The 24166-nt window shown below is 42.0% G+C and overlaps 1 protein-coding gene across 1 annotated transcript in view; it reads left to right on the forward strand.

Moving 5' to 3' along the window:
* The window catches only part of LOC147722214 (rho GTPase-activating protein 6-like), a 787911-nt gene that overhangs the window by 82163 nt on the left and 681582 nt on the right, over window positions 1-24166 (forward strand). The window contains exon 2 of the mRNA XM_086964682.1: window positions 22731-22811. Within this exon, the coding sequence (XP_086820808.1) occupies window positions 22731-22811 (81 nt within the window). The remainder of the gene's footprint in view (window positions 1-22730; window positions 22812-24166) is intronic.

Genomic DNA, 24166 nt, shown 5'->3' on the forward strand with positions numbered 1-24166 from the left:
CTCCTGTTCTGCGATCTAGTGGCTTGCATATCCTGGCCGGTAACAGCTGCGGGTGCGAAAAGAGTCGCTCCATTTGGATATGCGGGATCATCTTATCTCCGTGTATCCACGTGTGGAGGTGTGCCGCTTGTGCCACTCTGTAATAAAGTTCTAAGTCAGGGGCCGCAAGACCTCCCATGTTGTACGGCAGGGTAAGGGTCGACCACTTGACCCTGGGCTGCTTTTCCACCCACGCCAGGCTAATCATAAGACTCATCAGCCATTGAAAAAAAGCTTTAGATAGGACTATTGGAAGGGCATTAAATAGAAACAGGAACCGCGGCAGTACCACCATTTTCATAATGGCTATGCGGCCCATAAAAGTAAGAGGGAGTTTGCTCCAGAGCGCTATATCATCTTCCAGCTTGCTGATCGCCCTCCCATAGTTTTGGCTAATGAGCTGGTCCAGATCCGTTTGGAGTTGTATTCCAAGATACCTATTTGGGTCCATAGACCACTGTAGAGGGTACTCCATCTCCACCCGCCCAGTCACCGGTGTGAGGAGAAGTACAATGGATTTTGTCCAATTTACTTTAAGGCCGGAGAGCGTGCCGAAGTGGACCACCTCCCTTAACATTGGAGGAAGGTTCGTCGCGGGGTCATGCACGTAAAGTAGCGTGTCGTCGGCATACATTGACACTACTATTTTGTAGGTCGGGAATCGTACCCCCTCATGACCGTGATATTCCCTCAGTGCACAGGCCAGAGGCTCTGCCGCCAAAGCATATAGCAATGGGGATAAGGGGCATCCCTGTTGTGTCCCCCTACTCATAGTGAGAGGGTGTGAGACTGCATTACCAACGCGCACTCTTGCTAGAGGCCCTTTGTAAAGTGCTCCAACCATTTGCAGAAAGGGCTCTCCAAGTCCCATTCGCCGCAGTACCTGAAGTAGAAACGGCCATTCCACAGAATCAAATGCCTTTTCCATGTCTAGGAATATAGTCACTGCCTTTACATCCTGTCTAACATGTTGGATAGTGCCCAATACGGTTCTTATATTGTACGTCATGTTTTTGCTCGGGATAAAACCTGCCTGCTCTGGGGCTACTAATTCGGGGGGCAGTAATGCTGATCTGGTTGCTAGTACTTTTGCGTATAACTTAGGGTCCACATTTAGCAACGACAGTGGTCCGTATGATCCGCACTCCTCCTGTGGCTTATTCGGTTTAAGAATAGTAACAATCATTGCCTTCCTCATGGAGCTTGGCATGCTACCCTGGATACAGATGTCGCCCATCAGTGTGGAAATGTGCGGGAGCAGTTGTTCCTGGAATGTTTTGTAAAAGTCTACAGTTAAGCCATTGATGCCGGGCGCACTGCCCGATCGCATGGAGCCAGAGGTTCCTTGATCTCATAGTCTTGTATAGGATACATGAGGAATTCCCTTTGCGTGTCAGAGAGGAACAGTAGTTTTATGTGCTCTAGGTAATCTTGAATTGCGGCCGTCATCTCCCCACTCTTCGAGGAGTATAGCTCCAAGTAATAATCTCTAAAGATGGCAGCGATTTCCGCCTCGTCCGTGGCGGTGTGTCCTTCAGCATTCTTCATTTCGGAAACCAGCGGTTTCCCTCTCCTGCCTTTAATGAGATTTGCCAGCACCGACCCCGGCCTTTCACCCTCTCCATATGTGCGGGCAGTGGCATATTTGCCCAGGTGTTTCACCTCTGTCTGCCTCATCATGGTATTCCACTAGGAGTTGTTTGATCCTCTCCTCAGTCTCGTCCTCTGGTCGATTCAGCTGCTGTAACTCCAGAGTATGTAACTGTCCTTCAAGCTCCGTCAGACGGCGACTTATCGTCTTCAGGACACTAGAGTGTTTCGATATTGCGACGCCCCTTATGTAAACCTTGAACGCCTCCCACACCATTTCGAAGTCTTCCACCGATCCCACATTCTTTTAAAAAAATAGGTCTATCGACTCTGCTAGTTCCCAGCGAAAGATTGGGTCAAGTAGCGAGTATGGTGGGAAGCGCCATGTGAAGGGGGGATTTTCCCAACCGGGGTTTCCATCACCAGCAATATGGGGGAGTGATCAGACAGCATGCGCGGCAGCACCGTGCATTGTCTAATGTTGCGGTGTGCATCCGAGCTGGCAAACCAGTAATCTATCCTAGTGGGCACTCCATGATAGGCCGAGTAGTGTGTGTACCCTCCCAAGTCTGCATTTCTACTCCTCCATACATCTACCATGTCCAACACATGAAGTTTGGCTGCAAGCATCTATGCCGCTGCGAGGTGGGCCAGTGGACCTGTCCAAGTCAGGGTTAAGTGTCAGGTTAAAGTCCCCTCCCCAGATTATATGGGGTGAGTTGTAAGTGGTAATTTTCGCAGCTATCAATGCAAAGAATTTGGGGTCGTCCTAATTGGGACCATAGGCATTAACCACTGTCAAGTCCATCCCCATGCCCTTGCAGGACGCTATGACATATCTGCCCTCTGGGTCGGCGCTCAGTGTATGTAAGAGGATTTTCGATCCCTGGTTTACCCAGGTAATGACCCCCCTGGCATGAGTCGTGAACCCAGCTGCTGCTATGTTCCCCTCCAGGCCTCTGCTGGGTAACATCCTGCTGGTGGGTGGCAAGTGTGTCTCTTGCAGTAGCGCTATGTCTATTTTATGTCTTTTCAGATAACCTAGTACTTTCCTTAACTTTCTAAAATCGTTCCATCCCCTGACGTTCCACGTGAGTGCGCGAACAGTGGCTGGCTGTGCTTTTTCCTGTTTTCCCGCTATCTAGCCATCCTGTTGTCGCTCTTAGCGTGTGGCTCGCAAGGTCTCAAGAGGAGATCTAGCCTAGCGCACAAGTTCTTGGGGCCAGTTTTGTTGCAAACACGGGCTATCGTGCAATGAGCAATTCGTGAGGGTGCATACAAGGCGCACAGTGCATACAATCCTGAACAATAAGGCATTCCCTTCCCCTTAGTTGCACCCCCCTCCCACAGCCGACCATCCCCAACTCGGCCTAGCATGAAATTACTCTCCCCCCCCCCCCCCCAAACTTCCCCATTGTCCTATGCTGGTCCCCGCAAGAACCAGTAGTGCATACAGCGCTAGGGCGGAGGTCGCAAAGAAAAAAGGACAGGCACCACCTGTTGGCAAACTGCTCTCTCAATACGGCTCCTAGCACCATCACCCAATGCGTATCCTTCAACGGTAGCCAATATTAGTGTATCTTTGTGTATCGTTCAGTAGTCCCACACCACAGTTACTCCATACCCCCCAGCTTTCAATCAGGCACAGTATAGTAGGATGCACTTGCCCACACAGAGCTTACTAAGGTCCATCCCCAGTGTCCAAATAATCAAACATAACATGGAAAAGTCTCACCACATCCCGGGTCGTCCGAGCTCACACAGGCACCATAAGACTGCTCCGCACCTCACTGCCTATCAAGCCGAGTGTTCAGTTAGTCGAGGCTCAATACTCTTATCTCGCTCCAATTTTCCCTCAGCTTGCCTCGCGTCGAGGTTATAAACATGGGGCCACGGTATTATTCTTGCTCATCCAAGAGGCTGGTGGGTTCCTGCTCCTCCGTCTGGCTTCTGGGGCTGTTCCTTTGTTCCTTAGCCCATGTCTTTAAGACCTTTTGGAGGTCTTTTGGGTCAGTAAAAAAGTGAGAGTGCCCCTGCCGGTTAATTCTGAGCTTCGCTGGGTACAACATGGCATAGTCCAAGCCAAGATCTCGGAGTTGTTGTTTATACGGAGCGAAGTGCCTCCGTTCCTCCTGCACCTTCGCTGTGAAGTCTGGGTATAGGGAGATGGCCGCCCCCTCAAACTGCAGCTGACCCTTCTCTCTGGCCAGCTGAAGCGCAGTATCTCTGTCTCTGTAGTTAAGAGGTTTAGCGATAATTGGCCTCGGGGGTGGGGCTCCCGGGCGCGGGCAGGGACCCAGCGTGCGGTGCGCTCTCTCCACTGTGAGCATGGGCGAGAAGACATCTTATCCCAGTAAGGTGGTCATTAGTTTCTCTATGAATAGTTCCATTTTACCTGTGTGTGTAGTCTCCGAAACTCCTGTGATGCGTATATTCGAGCGCCTAGAGCAGGCTTCCAAGTCTTCCGACCTGTCCTGTATTACCTGGAGGAGCTTGCAGATTTTTTTTACGGTCCTTGTCCAGCTCCATTTGTCCCTCTTCAACTTACGTCAGGCGTCTTTCCGACATATCCAGTCACTTAACCGTAACATACTTCTAGCACAAGGTATTTCCTATCCGAAAGTAACCTATCAAACATTATACAATATTTATTTTCTGCGTACCTATTTGGGCCTACGGCAAGGTCAATAACTGGTGTCAGATCCTTATCACTAAACCACGCCCTCCTGAAGGAGAGCGCATGCGCGGAGGGCCCGTTTACCGTGATGGTACTTCTCCCCCGGTTACCCCCGTACGCCCGATTACCTACTCCCTTCTGTCGAAGTGTGCATGCGCAGAGGGCCCGCTTACCATGACGGTACTTCCTCCCCCCAGTTACCCCCGTACGCCCTATTAACACCATTAAAAGGGGACCTTTGCAACTCTGCACCATTTACTGGCGTCATTGTGCACGTGCGGGTGGTTAACCAGGCTAGAGAAAGCGTGACTTTTCCCTCCCCTGCACCCATGTAACCAACAGGCTGTAACTGCCCCTGGAGTTCTAGGAGAGACCACTTGTCCCTCCACTTGGGCAACCTCATTCAAGAATGGCGCCGCCCCCTAAGGACCTTAAATTATCTGCTCACCAATCATGACCTTACCGCCACAAGCCAGCGTAGTTGACCGACTATCTGGCCCCCCCCTACTCTCCTACACTGAAAAGTCATGCCCTATCCTTACAATTCATAAACCTAGCCATTATATTTTTTAGCCCAGCAATCAGGCCCTACCAACTCACTGCAAGGTCATGCCATGTCCCTATACGCCCCTAACGAGGCCAGAAGATCCCCTGCGACGGCTTCAATACCGCGGTGTGAACAAATGGACACCATCTTCTTAAGAAGCACGGCTCCCCCCAGATCCACCCCTGCGCTATAGACTGTAAGCGTCAAGCCCTAGCTAGCCTCAGTAGTTTGTTACTAGGCATTTGTTTCCAAAAGTCCAATGGCCTCACATGATCGTTTCCTCCCCTTGGAGGCTCTGGAACGTCTGGGTGTACCCTGGTGCACCAACATGTCGCCCCACTTAACACCACTAACTGGGCGTAAAGATCTTTCCGAAGGTTTCATTCCCTACTCTGGACAAACAGACACCATCTTTGGAATCCCTGGAGTCGCTGAGACAGGGCGTATCTTGACCCTAGACGTGTCGAAACCAACCTATTTCAGTGTTCCTGACCACCCAATCCCGCTCAAGTTGCAGGGTCCTAATGCTGAGGCTGGCCTACTCATAGGATTTTGACACACCCTCTTGGAGCCACTACCTGGCCCCCGTCATTAGAATCATGGTGCACCGGATATTCACGCCTCCCCTCTCAATGCTAATCGTTGTTGCTGCAACCATACCATTGTAAGGCTAAGCTCTGTGCAAGCCTACCTTCCTACGACGGAGCCTTCTAACACCATGCAGTGTCCATTATTAGGGCGCCCGCGAGCACAGGCACTATCATAGCAGTAACTGTTTCACAACAAGGGTGTTGTTGTGACGCCTTCTCCGTAATACTGCATTAAAAACCTAGTATATGCTCCATTTCATGTAGTACAGATTCACGGACAACTGAGGAACTCAACAGTAGGGCAGCCACTGAGGAGATGTGGACGGGTTGCAAACCTTTGTGTGGTGTGGTTCTTCCCTTTACCTGGCAAGGGCCTGCAGAGCATTTAAGATCAGGCTTAAATTAGAATACACCTGACTGGAGAACGCGGTAACTCTGATCTCTGGAGCTCCATTGAAAATGAGTTGCAGCAGATGCAGTTTGTTCCATCCTTCACTTCTGCAGTTACCCTGGGTATGACTCCTAGACATCAGTCACTCACTCGTTTTCGTAACGAATTTACTATGCCGGTTCATACTATGCCCAGTTTCTAAAATCAATATCAATGCAAGAACACAATGAAACCGAAAGCCTCTTTTAAATACCCGAACCAGATTCTCCCTTAGTGCTTTTTCCTTCATTAAAATAATTCATTTTTTCATGCCGCTCTAAGAAAAATGCACAAAATATTATTTCCCATGTCACTCTGAGATTGCCATTGCCCTTCTTTCCATTTTTCATCCGTGCATTTTAATATTTGCCATTCCCTGATGTTTCTTCAATTGTGTTTTCTGAAGAAAAACAAAGCAAGACATGCAGATTCATCTTGGCTTAATGTAAGGCCTCTACAGGTTCCCAGATTGCGGCCTCGGACCTGGATGCCAGTCAGTATAAGACATCTGTGCCAGAATTCATCAGGGCAGCAGATGGCCAATGCTGGACACACATCCTTACATTCATATATTTTTAGAATGTACCTCCACCCCGATAACATAGCAAATGCAGAAGCATGCAAGAGCTTTTAACAGAATGGTTTCGCTGCTAATTTAATAATTCCATTAGGGGCCTGTTCGCCCACAACAGTCTCTCTTTGAGACCCCAGAGTAGGAGGAGGAGATGCATTTAGTGAAGCAGGAAACCTTAAGCGTTTTCTTTGATCCTTGCATATCAGTGCGTGGCAAGAGACCTCTAAGTGGGGTCAGTCACAGTGTGAAAAATATGTGTTCAAGCTTCCCTGCATAGAAGCCAGAACAAGAACATTACCTCTTGACCTCCCACAACCTACAATCTACAGCTGTTCTAAAATGCAGCCCCCAGGTACGATCCTGGAGTAGGTAATATTGGGGCATATTAGCAAGAACCTCGTTAAAATGATCAGTTTTAGTGGCAGGAAACTGCTGCTAAAACGGCGATAATGGGCTTGCTAAAATACGTTATAGAATTCCAATAGAAGCCCAGGTTAGATGTCCTGCACATCTAACCTGGGCTTCTATTGGAAATCTATAACTCATATTAGCAAGCCAATTATCGCCGTTTTTGGTGTAGTTTCCTGCCGCTAAAACGGCAATAGTTTGTAATGTGGTTCTTGCTAATATGCCCCATTGTTTCCTGAGCCTTCAAGCATTTTAAGGACAAAAGAGATCTGAACTTTTCTAAGTTTGCATTTGAAGCTGTCACAGCCGGTGCAGGTATGAGTGTTAGGGCCGGGGAGAGGAGGGGGGAGTTAACAGATGAGAAAATAGTAAAAATAAAATAAAAAAATGAATAAAACCACTGACCTTTGCCACATCGCTAACTCAGCAATGCGGTGAGCGAAACACAAGGTAAGTGTTTTTCTTTTTTTTAAATTTAATTTACCCTATTCATCGGCTGTAGACTTACTGCCCGACCACCTCTCCCTCGCCCACCCTACTGCTTCTACCTGCACCAGCCACGACTGGTTTGAAGTCTAAGAATAGTTTGTTTGATGTGTTTTTGAAAGTGGGAAATAATTGTTTCTCACTTATACGGTATGCTCATGGTACAAGGTTTGCTTCTTTTTGAAGATAAATGGAAATGTCTAGTCTGAAGTTTTCATTAACTACCATTTCCCAGTTCTCTTTTGGGGAATGTCTCTTGTAAATGTAATGACCTACCTTCCGATGATCCAAGTTCTGTGGTCTGCTCGACACCTCAAATTAGAAGCTGTGAGCTCATTACTCCAGTATTCAGATCCATTCATAAGTTGCAGCCACAGGACAGTGAGATCCTCGGACCTCTTGAGTGTGTCCAGTCTTTGGATTCAATTAGGATTAAAGGGGTTGATCAAAGACACCCTCCTATCCAGTATTTGAAATCACCCTTGTACTGCCACCTACAATAAACCACTCCAGTAATGAAATAAAAATGATTGTATTTATTGTAATCTTTGTACCATGCTCAGTAAGCTAATCACAGCAGAAAAGCAAATGGAGGACATATGATTTGTAGTTTTGGGAAGCAGTAGCACATGCATAATTTAGAAATTTTATTTTGTTCAAGAACTTTAGTTTTATCTGATATATGATGCAATTGGCGATCAAATACAATAAAAACTCTTCTGATGAACTTCTGAAAAGATAACACATAGAATTATAGATGGGTCACAATGAATTATAAGATGCTTTCACCGAGTGATTCTGAGTAACATCAAATAGACAACGAAAGCAAAGCTCAAGTTGTATGTGATGACATTCAAAACCATGAGAGGAAAAATCCAGCAATTAACATTTACCCATCTATAATGTTATGTTATGTATTGCCCCTAAAATCTTCCGTCCCTACTTTCAACTGCTATCTAATGGGAGAGGAGTAATGGGGGAGCCATACATAATGGCCTCTGCTATGTATCCCAGTTCTAAAGGTGAAAAAAGTATCTGCCATCCATTCCCAACCCACAACAGCTTCCCCCCTTAATTCCCCCTCCTACATCTGTGATTTCATCTTTCAGTCAAAGCAGGCAAGCAGAGCTGCTCTGACAGGCTTGCTGGAAGGCCTGTCTGCCTGTTGTGGACGGCTTTTAGGACATAACAGCAGTCAGTAACCAATTTTGTTATCAACTGTTGCTGTGTCATAGCAACGGGTTATGATAGTCAGAAAGTGACATACATGATAGAGGCTCTCTATGAGAGCTATATATAAAAATGAAGTAGCATACCAGTTATGCACCAAAAATGTGCCATTTCTATGATGTAACAATATAGTTGTGTTCTGGGTGTGAATATCATTTGCTTTAGGAATATTCGTCATGAACCTTAAACTGCCCACTGCTTTCCTCTGCGAAAGAATTCAGAACTAGACATGAATGGCCCACAATCACACATTCATTGTCAACTGAAGATTTGTGGTTCAGATAATTTAAATTATCTACCTTCATCTGATAGAGTTCATTGAAAGCACTAAGGCCAACATCAACTCCTGTCTGTATTGCAGGCTGGAATCAACTTTGATTGAAACTTGAGAATACCTCAGAACTACAGCAAAGGGGAAAAAGAGGTTCCAAGTATATTCTTCTAGATTTGTTAGCAGCTTTTTACATGCTCCATATCACCCTCCTCTTTTGGCTCACTTACATGGGTCCACCATGTAGGCAATACTTAATTTGAGCCAGTATTCGCTGGTACTTGACACCAGCACTTAATTCTCAACACCAGCAGAGTAAACACATTCACAGAGTATTCAATAAATATACATAAAAAATCAATATTATCAGCACATCCAGACCATTCTTACAGCTTTGGTTGGCCGGGAGTGGTTTAAATTGTTGCATTTGTAGTAGTGTAATGGTTAGTAGTTGTGTTGATTCTGGAATTTAGCAGCAACATTGGCTGGTGCAAGCTACAGTGACAGCTAGAGAAATACCCTGGGCCCTCGCACTTATGTTTTTGTTTCAAATTAATCACTGCTTGTAGGGCAGCGGACTGGATCTCCTACCTTGCATATAGACCAAATTTACTTTCCGTTCTCTTATCTTCCCATTCTTCACCCTGCCTCTCTCGTGGTCCATCAGATCTCAACCAACAATCCCCTCCTGTCAACCTAAAACCCAAAGCCCTTGCCAAATTGAACCTGTCTTTGCCCTCACCTTATATATCTTAGCAGGTGACATCCAGATCTTCAATCAACTGTAACACTTGCCCAACTACAATGCTTTCATGCATGAATTTTGCACAATTATAGTCAATAACTGGATGAGTTTGAGCCATAACAACCCAAATACCTAAAAGCTAAAAGGATGTCCAGCCAAAAATACTCACTTATTTATCCAACTCTTTAACACAGCTGGGAAGCATTATAAAACAGGACCTCCCCTTGGTAGCTCTTGTCACCTCAGTAGTCAGATTATCCTACCATCAGGATCCCCGACCGGCCAGGCAGCGTCGGGGATCCGATCGTATGCAGGTTGTGAAGGTACCGGTTTAGTCGGTATAGCTTCCCGCTCGATAGTGGGTTCTGCAGTTTGCTGGTCCAGAAGGTACCGACTAAACCGGTACCTTCACAACCTGCATACGATCGGATCCCTGATGCTGCCTGGCCGGTCCCGATTTGGGTGACCGTATCCCCTCGAATACCCCCCTTAAACTTTATGGTTTTTAGAGGCTTACAATTATTAGGCATGTACTTGAATGTCCTGATGATGATTCCTTTGATCTAATAGCGGGATCGAAACGCCGTCGACCAATTGACGTGCCTTATACACTGTGTGCATATATTGTACTATTATTGACTGTAAAGGCGCAAATGAAAATACTTGTTCACACTGTGATTTGTAGAACAACTTGAGCTTTATTGCCTAAAAGCCCTTTTTCCTTTCTTTTCACTTTGATTGTACTAAAGTGTTTTTGTGTTTAAATGAGGTACAGGCTTGTGCCCCACTACGTGAGTTTGTTGAAGGATATTTTGCCTTTATCTTTTGATCTAAGTAAATGCACTTTGACCTCTATCTGGCTGGATAAGTCAGTCAAATACAGAATCCACTGTCTGTATTTATTTGTCTGATATATCCTATTTTGCATGGGACCAATGTTTTTATAAGTATTTGAACAAATCACAGGTATTGCTTGTGACTTTAACTATTTCTATATACTACTGGATTTGTTTTTTTGTGCTTTTTTGTAGTCATGACTGTGGATCTTGTAGAGAAGTTTGTCTTGATTCGTTCATTTTTCCTGTTACACCCTCTTTCCTTTACTTTTAGATCAGGAAACTCTTTGTTTAGCCAAGTATTGGCTGTTTAATTCTCTCACTTGTGTTTGAATTTTTTTCAAAGCACTACATTAACCAAGTTTCAAACTATGGTAGTCGAGAGTGGGTATGACTGAAATGGTGTAAGCACAGCAAACTATAATGACTTGTTTTGAGAGGATGTGCCTTTGCATTTCAGATGCCTGGTGATTGAATGTGTGTTGGGTTGGTTAGTTTGAAAATAACATAAACAAACCTGGATTTTGGAGGCATCTCTAAGACCTTTAGAAGCTGAGGTGATGCTAATTGCAAGAGTGAGACCACCTTTATGGATTGAAACATGTAAACCTGGTGTCAGCGCATACACTGAACACGTGGCTCAATAAATAATGGTCTGATTTGATAATAAGATAATTGTCCAAATAGATAACATTTGCAATAATTGCGAAATCGTTCGAAGAGTATTATAAGTTTTGGTTAAGAATAGGTCCTTAAATTCTAAATTGGAATCAGAGGTTAGGAATATAGTTACGGCACCATTTTTTTTTGCCATCCTTTCATTTTATAAACAGATATTTGAGGTTTGGTATTGTTCCAACTAGAATTTTCAAATACTCTAGTCAATCTAGTGTCACCAGAGCTATTCCATTCTTTGTCTTTTTCCTTAATCCTACAGGACACAGTTGCTGAATGGTCAATGTAGTTCTAGTGTGTCATTTCTAGATTACTTCTATTTTGAGCTAGAGTTCCAGTTTTAATTGGTGGCCATGAATTGATCCGTGCTAATTTTAGATTTGTAAATTGGAGTTCGGTAATGGAGTCTGGGGATTCGTGTAGCCAATTCAGGACACAAGTAGGCAGGGAGGAAGAGTACACAATTATAACCATATATAACCATATATAGAAAGATGCAAGTACTGATCAGTAAGCATGAGCTGGGGTGCAAGAAGCATAGTGTATCAAGGGATAGGCTTCCCTTGACACGATTGTCTAGAAAAGTGTTATGTTTTCATTATTGGGAGTATTTATGTGGGTGGATGAGTTAATTGTTTGTCATTACTCCTTGCAAGCACACAACAGGACATAAGCAATATTTGTAAGAATTCTTCAAGAAAGTGGTCTTTAGTTTCCTTTCTTCAAGGAGCTTGTAGCCTGCATTTCTTTCATCTGGCAGTGGCGCCAGAATTTATTCAGGGCTAGAGACTGGTACGGGGAAATCACTGAGTTATCCCAATGCATATCCAATGTATTATCTAAATGTAATAAAATGAAACCACTAAATGTTGCGGTGCAAACCTAGCTGGAGAATCAAATGTGGAAATTACACTAATAAGGTTTGCTATCACTGTTATATATGCATCCAAATACCTGTAATAGCAGCACCAATGTCCCTCTTCCTTTGTTGCTTTATGATGAAGGCACAGGCAATTCTATTTAATTATATATTTATCAGTAAATAACCCCTGCCACTGGTCACATGGACCTTTGTCGTCAAAGAAGTAAAGAGTGATCTGCATAAATACATAGCAACATTTTTTTTTATTATTGAGTGGTTTGCAACAAAAAAGATAAACAGCACAATAGCATAATATAGCTTACATCAATCAATCGATTTCTGCGTACATAGGTACAGAAATAGTGTGATGCGATAAAGTGCTAGAAGTGCATCAAAAAATATCAAGAAAGACTAAGCAGCTTGTGTCAAATCTGACAATCAATTCATAATTACATTGATAAATTGCTAGTGCAATCGGTCTAAAGTACTAACCTTACCGGTTAGAGAATAGAATGCATCAATAAAGTGCTGATGCATTATCAATTAAGTGCTAAATTGAAAACCCAGGAATATCGAAGAGATAAGAAGCACAGCAGCATATAACCAATGAAACCATCGATTCATAGATACATGAATAATGTGCTAATGCGATAGAAATAAAATGCTAACAATACAGAATCGGGCATAACCTATGCAAAAAAAAACAATAACCATTATCTAATATATCCAATATATCTATAGCAGCGTCTTGTTTATACCCTGAGATAAAGTGCAAATAGTCGAATATCGCTTAAATAATAAGCTAGCTTCATAACCCATTAAGGATGCGGGTGACGATGAGCATTTTAAAATGCATTATTGAAAAACACTGACCAGGTTGCTACAAATCTACGAAGAAACCCTATCCGCTTGGCATATGCTTCCTCCCAAATATATGGCTTAACCATCTTTCCTTGCCATTGCTGAATCAACGGTGACTAATCAGACTTCCAATTTTGTAGAATTAGAGACCTGGCCACTGCAATAGCTATTGAACAAAAGTATTGTTGATATTTAGACAAATGTTGGACCTCTATTGAACACCCAAAAAGAGCTGTTTTAATAGTAGAAATAATGTGGACTGATAGAGCTAGAGATTGATTAAACCATGAAATAACACCAGACCAGGGGCGGTAAAACATAAATGTGGTTCCAAGACCCTATCTCTGGGTCCCCACTTCTGAAATAAAACTCAGAGGAGGCCGGACGGAATGTATTCAGTCTTTTAGGTGTATAATAGACTAGCCATTTTGAAAAATAGGCCACTCTTTTATAATTCTGAGACCAGTTTCAAAAACAAACCAAATTATATTCAAAGCTAACAAACAATCGATTATTAGCCAAATATTGGAATTTATCCATCATTATTTATTTCTTTTGTGCGATATCTTTTTTGAAAAAACACAACCAAAATGAAGAACTTTTCATATATATATATGTGTAAAGAAACAATTAGAAAACTGGTCTCAGTATTGGCATTCTCTTTGTTGGTTCTAGTAATAGACTCTGCTTTACTGGTGGTGAGTCAAAGCCCTTGTTTGTTGTTTTGAATTCTTTTATAATTAGCACCTCTAAATGCCTTATTTCCTACTTTGCATTTTGCTAATACTACAGCCAGTTTCTGTTAATAGTTTAGGAAAAAAGATATCGAGAACTTTCTGTTGACCCAGCTACATTAGGCAAGAATGCCAATTACCCACTCCATTTAGGCCCTAAACGTATAATTATTTTAATATACCGTATTTAAAGCTGCATTATAAGTCACAACGTAATTTGTTTTTGAAAAAACTCGATATTTGATTACAACTAAATGCCAATGCTGGAAATCTAGGGCACAACTGCAGGGACATTATCTAGCTGGTAATCAAATTAGATATAAAAACAAAATTACCTAAGTTTTCAAAACCTGCCACCTTCCATAATTCACAGACCCCGAGAGAGCTGCAAGCCGAAGGGCTGACATTCACAAATTTTTAATATTTTTTAATATAGATGGTATCTAGGAATTATATGTAAATTGAAAAATACTTGTATGCGACAAGCTAAATCAACTAATGCCTTGTATCTCAACTTTTTTGGGTATTTGGGAAAACATAGAAAAATGGGTCATTGGATTGCACTCTCCTACACTATAATGTTTGAGAATACATTCTCAAATGTTGATGTTGCCGATGAGTGCTGAACCAGGAAATTCAATAATGCAGCCTGGTGATAGAGCTCGAAAATTGGGAGGGGGCGAGTCCCCCATGGATGTCTCTAGTTGTAAAATTGCTAAAGAAGTTCTGGGCTGGTTCTGTGCCCATATAAAATTCTGGAATAATGCATGTACTTCAGTTAAATATGATTTAGGAATTTTAATCGAAAGATGAGTAAATAAAAATACAAATAATGGCAAAATGTCAATTTTAACCAATGATACACGGTCCATTAAAGTTAAAGGAAGAAGAGACCATCTATCTAAAAGCATCTTAACTATTTACAGGGTGTTTCCATAATTAGGTCTAAAAAGATGTTCATAATGACAATTTACATATAAACCTAAATATCTAATAGGATTGGATATATTCTGCTGAGGAAGAAACGGCAGCGACACTGATAGGGAATTGAACCAGAGCACCTCCGTCTTTGCTTGATTTAGCCTATATCCACCTATACGTGTGAACTCTTCAATTTCCTCAAATGCATTCAAAATATTTAAAATATTAGATGGTTCTGCTGATAAATATAAAATGATATAATATGCAAATAATTTCATTTTTGCCATGGCCGCTCTTGGAGGCATTATCTGGAGATTATTGTGAATTTTAATTGCCAGTGGCTCTATAAAAAGTGAGAATAAAAGGGGGGTCAGCAGGCATCCCTGTCTTGTCCCACACTGGATCTTGACTAAACCTGCCTATTCTCCGTTAATCAAAATTCTCACCTCTGAGCCTGAATAAAAATCATTTTTCATTTTAACCAAGCTTTCAGACAAGCCAAACTTAGACAATATAAAAACAATGCCTGCCAGTCAACAAGGTCAAATGATTTTTCTGCATCAAGCATTAAAATTGCTGCCTTAACCTTGTTGACTGACAGGTAGTCAATTGCTTGTGTCAAAAAATATGTATTAGAGGCCATAGATATATTTCGAATAAGACCTGTTTGGTCTATATGGACCACCTGTTGTGCAACCGGAGTCAATACTACTGCCCAGATTTTCACAAAGATTTTATAATCTATATTCAAGAGACATTTGGGTCCATATGAACCCATACTGGATTGTTAGAATATGTGTCTTTCTTGAGAAACAGACCCTGACGCTTCCTTAAAGTTCTTAGATATTGGTTCACCATTTTTTATCAGACTGTACAATTTAGTGAGAAATGGTAAAAGCAAGAGTTCAAAGGTATTAAAAGCCTCAACAGGGATCCTGTCATTACCTGTGGCTTTCGCATTAGCTATAGATTTCAATACATTGCTGACTTAATCTTGTGAAATAGGTTTATCAAGAGAATTTTGCAAAGTCTTAGAAATAGAGGGCATTTCAAAAGATACTTAAAAGTATATAAATGATGCTTGAGTAATTTCCTGCTTCTCCTCATAAATCATTTTACAATGCCATTAAAAAAAAACCCTGCAATTTTCTCTTTGGAATCTACAATTGTATCCAAGACTGGATCTCTAATCCGAGTAACTGCATTTTTTATTATTCTGAGTTTTTGTTAACCAGGCCAAATAGCGTCCTATATGTTGACTCTCTTCATAAAGTTTTTGTTTATTGGCCTTACTCACCTTGATTACCTGAAGATTTAAAAATTGCCTGAGTTTATCTTTAGCTACTGCTAAACCTTGAAGGAAAACGATCTTTTGACATTCAGACCTAGCTGTCTTTAAATTAACTTTACCTTTTTCAACCTCATCATTTAGGGAAAACATCCCCTTAGAGCGTCTTTCAAGCAGCGCCGATGTATATGCTATTACCTGTCCTCTAAAGGATGCTTTAAAAGCTTCCCAAACAGAGGAGATAGGAGCGGAGTTCTCGTTAATTTAAAAAAAAATGCTTAATAAAAGACTGCATTGCAGCAATCGACTCCTCATCTTCGAGAAGAGATTCATCAAAGCACCACTGCTTAATATTTCGAGGATGTGTTCCCTTCATATGGATTTTAATAGAAATAGCTGAATGGTCAGAAAAGGCATTCAAAATGATCTGTCTTACTTCTGGATAACAGATTATCAATCAAAAAAATCTATTTGAGAGTCGGTCTCATATCTAGAAGTATAATATGTATAATCTGACTGCCCTGGATGACTTCGATGCCACAGATTCAGCAAAGTCAAATCCTTTTTCATCATATTATTACATTTATTTGATTTGGGTTTTAGTTTTCTGAGCTGAATTGGAAGTATCTAGTCAAAAATCCTGAATAAAGTGAAAATCTCCCCCTCCAAATTATAAATGTAAAAAAATAAATGTAAATTGATACTTGTATAGCGCACTACTCACCCGCAAGGGTCTCAAGGCGCTTGTACGAATACCACTGTGGAACCCTTCCTGACTTTCCCTGTCAGGCGTCCACTCCTGGGCACCCCCAAGGTGGAGGCCAGGCATCCTTAGCGTTGTGGGGGCCGTTGTGGAGATTAAGCAAGCTATTGCCCAGAGTTGCAGAGTTGGACTCCATGATTGGAATAGGCACCGAGGCGAGAATTATCAGGTCCGTGGAATATTTGAACCCAAGACCCGCCGAGGCGGGGAATTGAACCCTGGTCCCGGGCTAGATCTCTGCATCAGGGTCTGCCGCTCTAACCATTGAGCCACACCCTCCAAATTATAGAGCCCTTAGAGACAGCCAATAGATCATAGATTTGAAGTAAAGCTGAAATGTCATCAAATATAGACCATAATAGTTCAAGAGATCCAAAAATATTCCACTACGGTTAATTTGTACATAAATCCAGCGGGCTTGAACATTGCGACTAACTTTTAATTCTTGGCAATTGCAGTTATTAGAAAATATAGTAGCAACTCCATGAACTGACGAGTTAGCCGAAGCACTTGTGGGGAGAAAGAAAGCAACCAAGTTAACAACGCACCTGCTTTTCTTGAATTGAACCACCAATTCACATTGCACAAAATTAGTTTGATGCTATCCATTCCTAATAGAAATAACAGCTTCCATCGCACCAGAACACATAAAATGAAATATTAAGAGAAATAGGAAAAAACACACTTATGTATGCAATCAAAAAGTAGTTCACTCATTTTGTCTCTACTACAAACCCCAAAACTCCACGTGGTGGGTGTCCCCCTAGCAGCACGCCACACGGAAACCCTGGCTGATGGATGCTATGCATCCTATACTGTCAGTATCGGGTCCCCACAACCACCACCACCCAACCCTACTTGAAAAAAAAACAGAAGGGAGAAAAAAGAGAAAAAAAGAAGTAATACGACACTATATATATCTCTAATTTTGAATTGTTTTTAAGAAGTCCTGTGCTTTTGAGAGAACATTAAAGATCGTAATTTGTCCTTTCCAAAGCACCTTCAATTTTGAAGACTGAGCCAAGGAGGCTTGTGGTTAAATGCATCTAAATTCAAAGGCAACTGATTGAAACGCCTTTCTCTGCCTCGCTGAAGTCCCAGAAAGATTGGAGAAAAACTTCAAAGAGGCTTTTTGTAAGACTGTGAAAGTTTTATGTTGGATTGCTCTAGTGAGGACCTGTTCCTTAAATCCAAAATTGGAAAAGTGTACCAGAATAGTTTGAGGATATTTGGTCCCAGGTGTCTGATGGAAATGAACTTGATGAGCCCGCATGATTGTCAAATCCTCAGGAGCAGATGATAAAACGTGATCTTTAATCAACTGATTGATAAGCTGAGGAACTGATTGTATTTGACCCTTGGATTCACTTCCTTCCGGTATTCCCGTAAATTGAAGATTGGAACGTCTTACATGATTCTCCATTGATTATAATTTTAGCTCCAGTTCTGTGATTTTTGCAAATTTAGGTGTGGTACGGGATTGCAAGAGTACCAATTTGTCTTCAATATCCGAAATTCTTTGCTCCGCTGCCTGTATCTGGTTTGGCAATACCAATAAGGTCTCCTCCATTTTAGTAAGCCTTTGCTTTATTAGCCCCATATCCAAAGCTTGCTGGACTTTTAGACTGCGGATCTTCACCAGAATTGTATCAAGTATTTTTTTCAAAGCTTCTGGCAGGAGCTCCTGAGTCAAAGAAGGTTTTTTAATCAGCGATGCTTGTGAGTGAATATTCAGTTCAGGAGCAGCTATCGCTTGTAAGCTGAGATTGGTGCTTTGATCTAGCGAACAGCCGTAAGAAAACTTCATCTGAAGCTCCCGAACATCCTGAAACAATTAGAGGGGTATGATCCGGTTTCTCTTACACGTTATGAGCAGCGTCCTCAGGTGTTGGATTTGAGGGTCTCAGGACCCTATTATTATTAATAATATTAGTGTTGTAATCGGTGGCGATACTCCCACTCTGATCTCCTTGCTAGAAAGCTTATATCTGACATTTGTGAACAAAGGAAAGGTTTTTGATTTTTGAAGAGGCTAGTTCTCTAGATTTTTATCCAACCCCGCGTTCATTATCAGTGGAATAGAGGCTGGAGATGGAGATTAATTCTGTGAGCTATTAGAAGTTGAAAAGGAGGTGCAAGCTTTTTCTAATGCTGCTGAACCAGGCTTGTGTGAAAAAAAATTCCACTGTCCCCTTTCCCTCTTCTTTTAGTGGCTGGACAGGATTAAAAGAATGACTAATGCTGAATAGTAGCAATCAGTCCTCTAAACTGAGGAGACCTCGGTAAATCTCTGAAAGCTTAACAGCTGGAACTAAGTCTCTTTGCCTCATAAATTTCCCAAAAATTAGAGACCGCTGGAACCAAGTCTCCTTGCCTCAAAATCCTCAAAAAATGCAGACACCACACTTCTGCCAAGCTCCATTGCCTTAACGAAAGTTGGTCAGCCCACTGGGCAAAGAGTGGGAGTGGAGAGAAAAAAAAACCCTTTGGGGAAAACTGCAGCAACAACTCTCCAAGTCTCATCACGCCTCCTCCATAAACTCCTTCAGGTCACTTTCCCAGCACCATCAAACCACTGCGGTTCAAGGTGACAGTTTCAAAATCCGCTAACCATGACACCGGCTCTGCCTTTCCTTGCTTGTCAACACCTCATTTTGGTGCACTTTGCTTTGTACACGGAGCTCCAGCAGCGTTCAGAGTGCCAGCGCCTGCTGTGAGGGGCGGGGGGGGGCTGGAGGATCCAGTTCAGCAGTCAGCAGCGGGACATGGGGTAGCCGCTGCCGAGGACATAGAAACAATTATTACCTTTAATACAGTCAATAAAGAGAATTAATGTAAATTAAAGGGTTTTATTTTCAATTCTTTTAGTCTTTCATCATTTATTCTTTGAGAATTAATATTTCGATTTCAACATTAAAAGTGATTATAATCCATCAATCGATATTTGATTATAAAATAGAATACAATATTTGTTAAAAATACAGTTAACATTGCAATAATACAAGCGCTTTCCATAAAAATCAATTTCCTAATCTAAAGTAAATTAGAATAATGAGAGAAGAGGTGTCAGTCTATTTGCCAAAGGAAGAGTTATGATGCAAGGGTCCATACGCAAGCATAAAGCCTTTGCATAATAAGCTGGGGTGTATTCTCAGCTCAAAAGCTAGCAGACCATCAATAAAGTCTGAGTAAATGAACCTCTCATGAAGAAAGGCATCAGAAACTCAAAGGCGAGCCTGTAGTCGGAGTTGGGGAAGGAAATCTGGCGCTACTCTAGGAACACGCACTAATATAAACTCACAATATTCTATGTTGCAACATTGTTTTCCATTCATCTTATGCATCTTCCAATAGAATTTGAGTAAACTCCTTGGAATAAGCAAACTCCCCATTTTGCAAGACTGATACAATAGCCTATAGACATTAGAACATGAAAAATTACATCGCTGGTGTTATGTAGACCAGACTGTTTTTCTCATGACTCATTCTTCCTGTTGCCTCCTCTCCTCCTGGTGTGAACCTCCCCATCAGTGGTCAAATACAAAACAAGTGCCTATTCACTAGCTAACAGATGGCTTCTTTGAATTATTATAATTTTTTTTCTTTTCTTGGTCTGTGTATATATCAATTTAAATTTTACAAATCTGATAAAAAGAATTAATGTGAAAATAAAGTATGCAAGGCCCTCTTTTTTTCTAACATCACCTTAACCCGTTTTTGTGATTGTGCATTTGATTATTATTATAGATTAGCCCAACTTTCCACTGGAAGCGTTGTTTCTTTTACACATGACATACCCTGGTTCCTAGTGAGTAGGGTGCCCCTTGTTCTTCTTGTTGCCGTCTTTGAAATTACATCTGCAAAAAGAGAGAAAAACATAGCACAAAAAACAACTATTCAATGTAAAAATCAAGCCTGTCCATGTTAATACATTATTTTTCAGTTTACATGGCATCGACAGCTAGGCTAACTTAAATCAACATTTTTATTTTGCCTTTAGGCCTATAAAAATTAAGTACGATTTCCTCCTATACATTTTTCATTTTTTATGTGCTATGTTTTATCGTAGGCTTTACACATTATTAATGACAAGAAAAATACATTTCGTTTGCAGATAACATTCGTTTCATCCATCACAAACAACCTTTAAATCCTGGTTGTGTTCTAGACCCCATTTGTATGTCCTATCTTACTTCATTTTCTTGAATTTTGTGTTTGTAATAAACGGTGTGCGCCACTTACTATTCTACAATAGAGTTACAACTGTACTAGTATCTCAAAGAGTCTAGAAAGGTGGCATTTAGAACTCTTCTGACTTCTGGAGTGTTAGAAGTCTTTGAACATAAATAACATTTCTCTCTGAGAGTCACATGTCTAGTAGCAGCAAAGATGAAGTTTGCTTAGTGCCAAAAATGAGGACAGGGCATTTTGCTTCTTTCATAGGGCATTCTTGGTGTTCTTTTCGATCACTGTGTACTGTGATGCTACAATAATTTGGCCTTTATTTCTAACTACCTTCCATCATTACATGAACACGAAATATATAATATTGGAGAACCTATTCAATAAAAACCTCCTATAAACCATTTGTGCTGGAAAAGGAATTGTAATTGTGCAAGTCCTAAAATGTTTCTGTTTTATAGTTTTTTCCTCGAGCAATTACGGTTATTCGGCTTTCACTGGTGCCATATTTCTGTCTGCAGGGCTCTAATGAATCCAAATATCTTTTCAGTCATATTTCTGCAGCATGTGATATCCATTTACATTTATGCAACAGTTCTCGTTTCATAATGTTTAATACACATTGAAGCACCAATCAGCCTTCATTCTTGCAATTCCATGCCAATTAAATGCTGGGCTGGTCCCCAGTTTAGTTTTGCAGCCATGCTATCACAATCGTGTATTAATGGTGCAACAAGGCTACTGCCCTTTTGGACTTCAAGGACCTATATGCACTCATTTCCAAATGTATTTTCTGTACAATTTGCTATGAAAAACACAAAAGCATGGTTTGTGCATTCCTTTGAGAAGCGTGGCTCAGTGGTTAGAGGCGGCAGACCCAGAAGCTGAGATCGGCCGTGGACCAGGGTTCGATTCCCCGCCTCGGCGGGTCTCGGGCTCAAAATTCCACGGAGTCGACAATTCTCGCTCTGGTGCCTACTCGACTCACGGGGTCACACTCTGCGACTCTGGGCAATAGCTTGCTTAATCTCCACTACGGCCCCTCGCGGCGGGATGCCTTGCTTTCACCTTGTGGATACCCGGCCGGGGTATCTCACAGGGGAATACCAGGACGGGTTCCCTAAGCAAGCGCCTTGAGGCCCCTGGGTTAAAGTGCGCTATATAAATCGAAACACATTTACATTTACATTTACACTTTGCACCTTAAGGTGATCACCAAACTCCAACTGGACTGATACTTGTAGTTTGTTTTCTTTTGAAACGGTTGCATTTAAGATTAACAGACTACAGTAGAACATAGAAATGGACAAGCTACTCACACCAGAACTCTGTATTAATCTGTCTCATCATAAATATGGAGCACTGCTCGTTTGAAGGGCGAAATTTAATGTATTGATCAATATTTTTACAGTGTTACACAAACCTGGTTTGGGACCAATGGATGACTCTACATAGCAACAGCAGTAACATAGGAAATATGTCACAGAAAGTGAGAGAAGAAAAGGAGTGACACATCTTATTATAGTTGGAAGTATCAGCAGTGAGCAGTGGTGCAAGTGGCCACCTAACAAATCCCTTGGGCTTTAAAGAATTGTTTTTTTTTTGTTTTGAACAAAGTAAGCTGCATAGGAAGCGATCTCAATGATCTGTATATCCATATGAATCACAAGGCATCTCAGAATCCAAAATATATCTACAGCATCAACATAGACTTTTTTAACAGAGCACGGACAACCTAGTTTGCCATCTCAATCTGGCTAATGCACCACAAAGGACAGCATGAGGAAAGAGGACAGCATGAGGAATGACCCAGCATGGGAAAGAGGGCAGGAGTCACTAGGCAAATGTGGTATGTTTGCATTGCAGCAGTTCAATTCATAACAGTCTATTTTTATATAATATCACAGTGCTTTACAGTAGATTTTCCTCATGCTTTAAATGCAATATCTCAAGATTCTACATATCGCCTGCTATTTGCACACGCCTCCTGCCTCTTTGACATTCCATTTTTGGGTTTCTAGGACATTGGGAAACAGAAGAATGGAGTCTCTGGGCACCGTCTTCCGCAGGATCTGTTGCAGGAGAGGGTAGCAGGTCACCAGGTATCATCTGAATTGTTTTGGAAGTTTAACAAAGATGGGTTTGGATGCGGTGAAAAGGCAATGTTTTTTTTAGGTTTTGCTAAGAGAGAATGAGACCCCAGAGAGGATGTTGAAAGAAGACACCAGGCACTTGTTATGCTATAGTGACAATACAGAAGTGAATAACAAAACTGAATGCATGTTACTATATTGTCAGTGGCCAAACAGACCTTCGTTGTGTAAAAAGGAAAAAAGATCCTTCAGGCTCTGCACCTCACCCTGCTGGCACACCCTTCCAGTTTCTAGAACCTACTAACTTTGCGCTTCCTAGAAATGAAGGAGTCGGGAGAACTGACCCGATTAATCCGGTTCTGGGCTTGGTCCAATGTACTCCTAACCAATAATTCGATCTGGCTAGTCAGCCTTGATCCACAGTAATTATACAAAACCGTGATGAATGGAATGCTTGAATTAATGCCAGCCACTGGTATTTAGTCTGGATGCATCCCAATCCATAATTTATTTGCACACTATGCCTCCTCAGTTTGGACACACCTCTATGCAAATCAGTCCTGACTCTGCTCCAATAGGAACAGTCCAGCCCAAACTGCCAAGCCAGGTCTTTTCTAAACTGGAACAAAAGCAACTCAGGACCGGTTTCACCCGTACAACTTGGTTCCATTGATACAGTGTGCATGAAACCCGCGTCTGGGCATACCCATCCACTTAGGGTAATACAGCAAGTTTACAAAACAGTGATGGATAGAATTTCTTGAATTTATCACAGACGCTGGTAATCGCTCTGGCCGCATCCCAATCTATTAATTTTTTGCACACCATGCTAACTCAGTTTGTAGCCATCTATATATGCAAATCAGTCTTGACTCTGCTCCAATACGAACAGTCCAGCCCGAACTGTCAAGTCAGGGCCTCCCTGAAGCAGAACACAAGCAACTTAAGACAGGTTTTGCCCTAGTAAGAGCTCATCAGCTGGGTACAGCTTGGTTCCAGTGACACAGTGTGCATGGGTCCTACGTAGGGGACACCCCACCTTCTTAGGGCGGTACAATAGGTGTACAAATCAGTGATGGATGGAATGCTTGAATTTATCACAGACGCTGGTAATCGCTCTGGCCGCATCCCAATCTATTAATATTTTGCACACCATGTCACCTCAGTTTCGCCCCAGCTGTATGTAAATCTGTCATGACACAGCTCCAATAGGAACAGTTCAGCCCCTACTGCCATGCCAGGACTCCCCAAACTGGAACACAGGCAGCCTAGGACAGGTTTCGCCCTAGTTGATCCACAATCAGGCATTCTTTGTGGAATCACATTAACTGAACCCCCAAGATGAAAACCACTGAGAGACGTGT

This window comes from Lissotriton vulgaris, chromosome 4_1, assembly GCF_964263255.1.
Source record: "Lissotriton vulgaris chromosome 4_1, aLisVul1.2, whole genome shotgun sequence".
Classification (NCBI taxonomy): Eukaryota; Metazoa; Chordata; class Amphibia; order Caudata; family Salamandridae; genus Lissotriton; species Lissotriton vulgaris.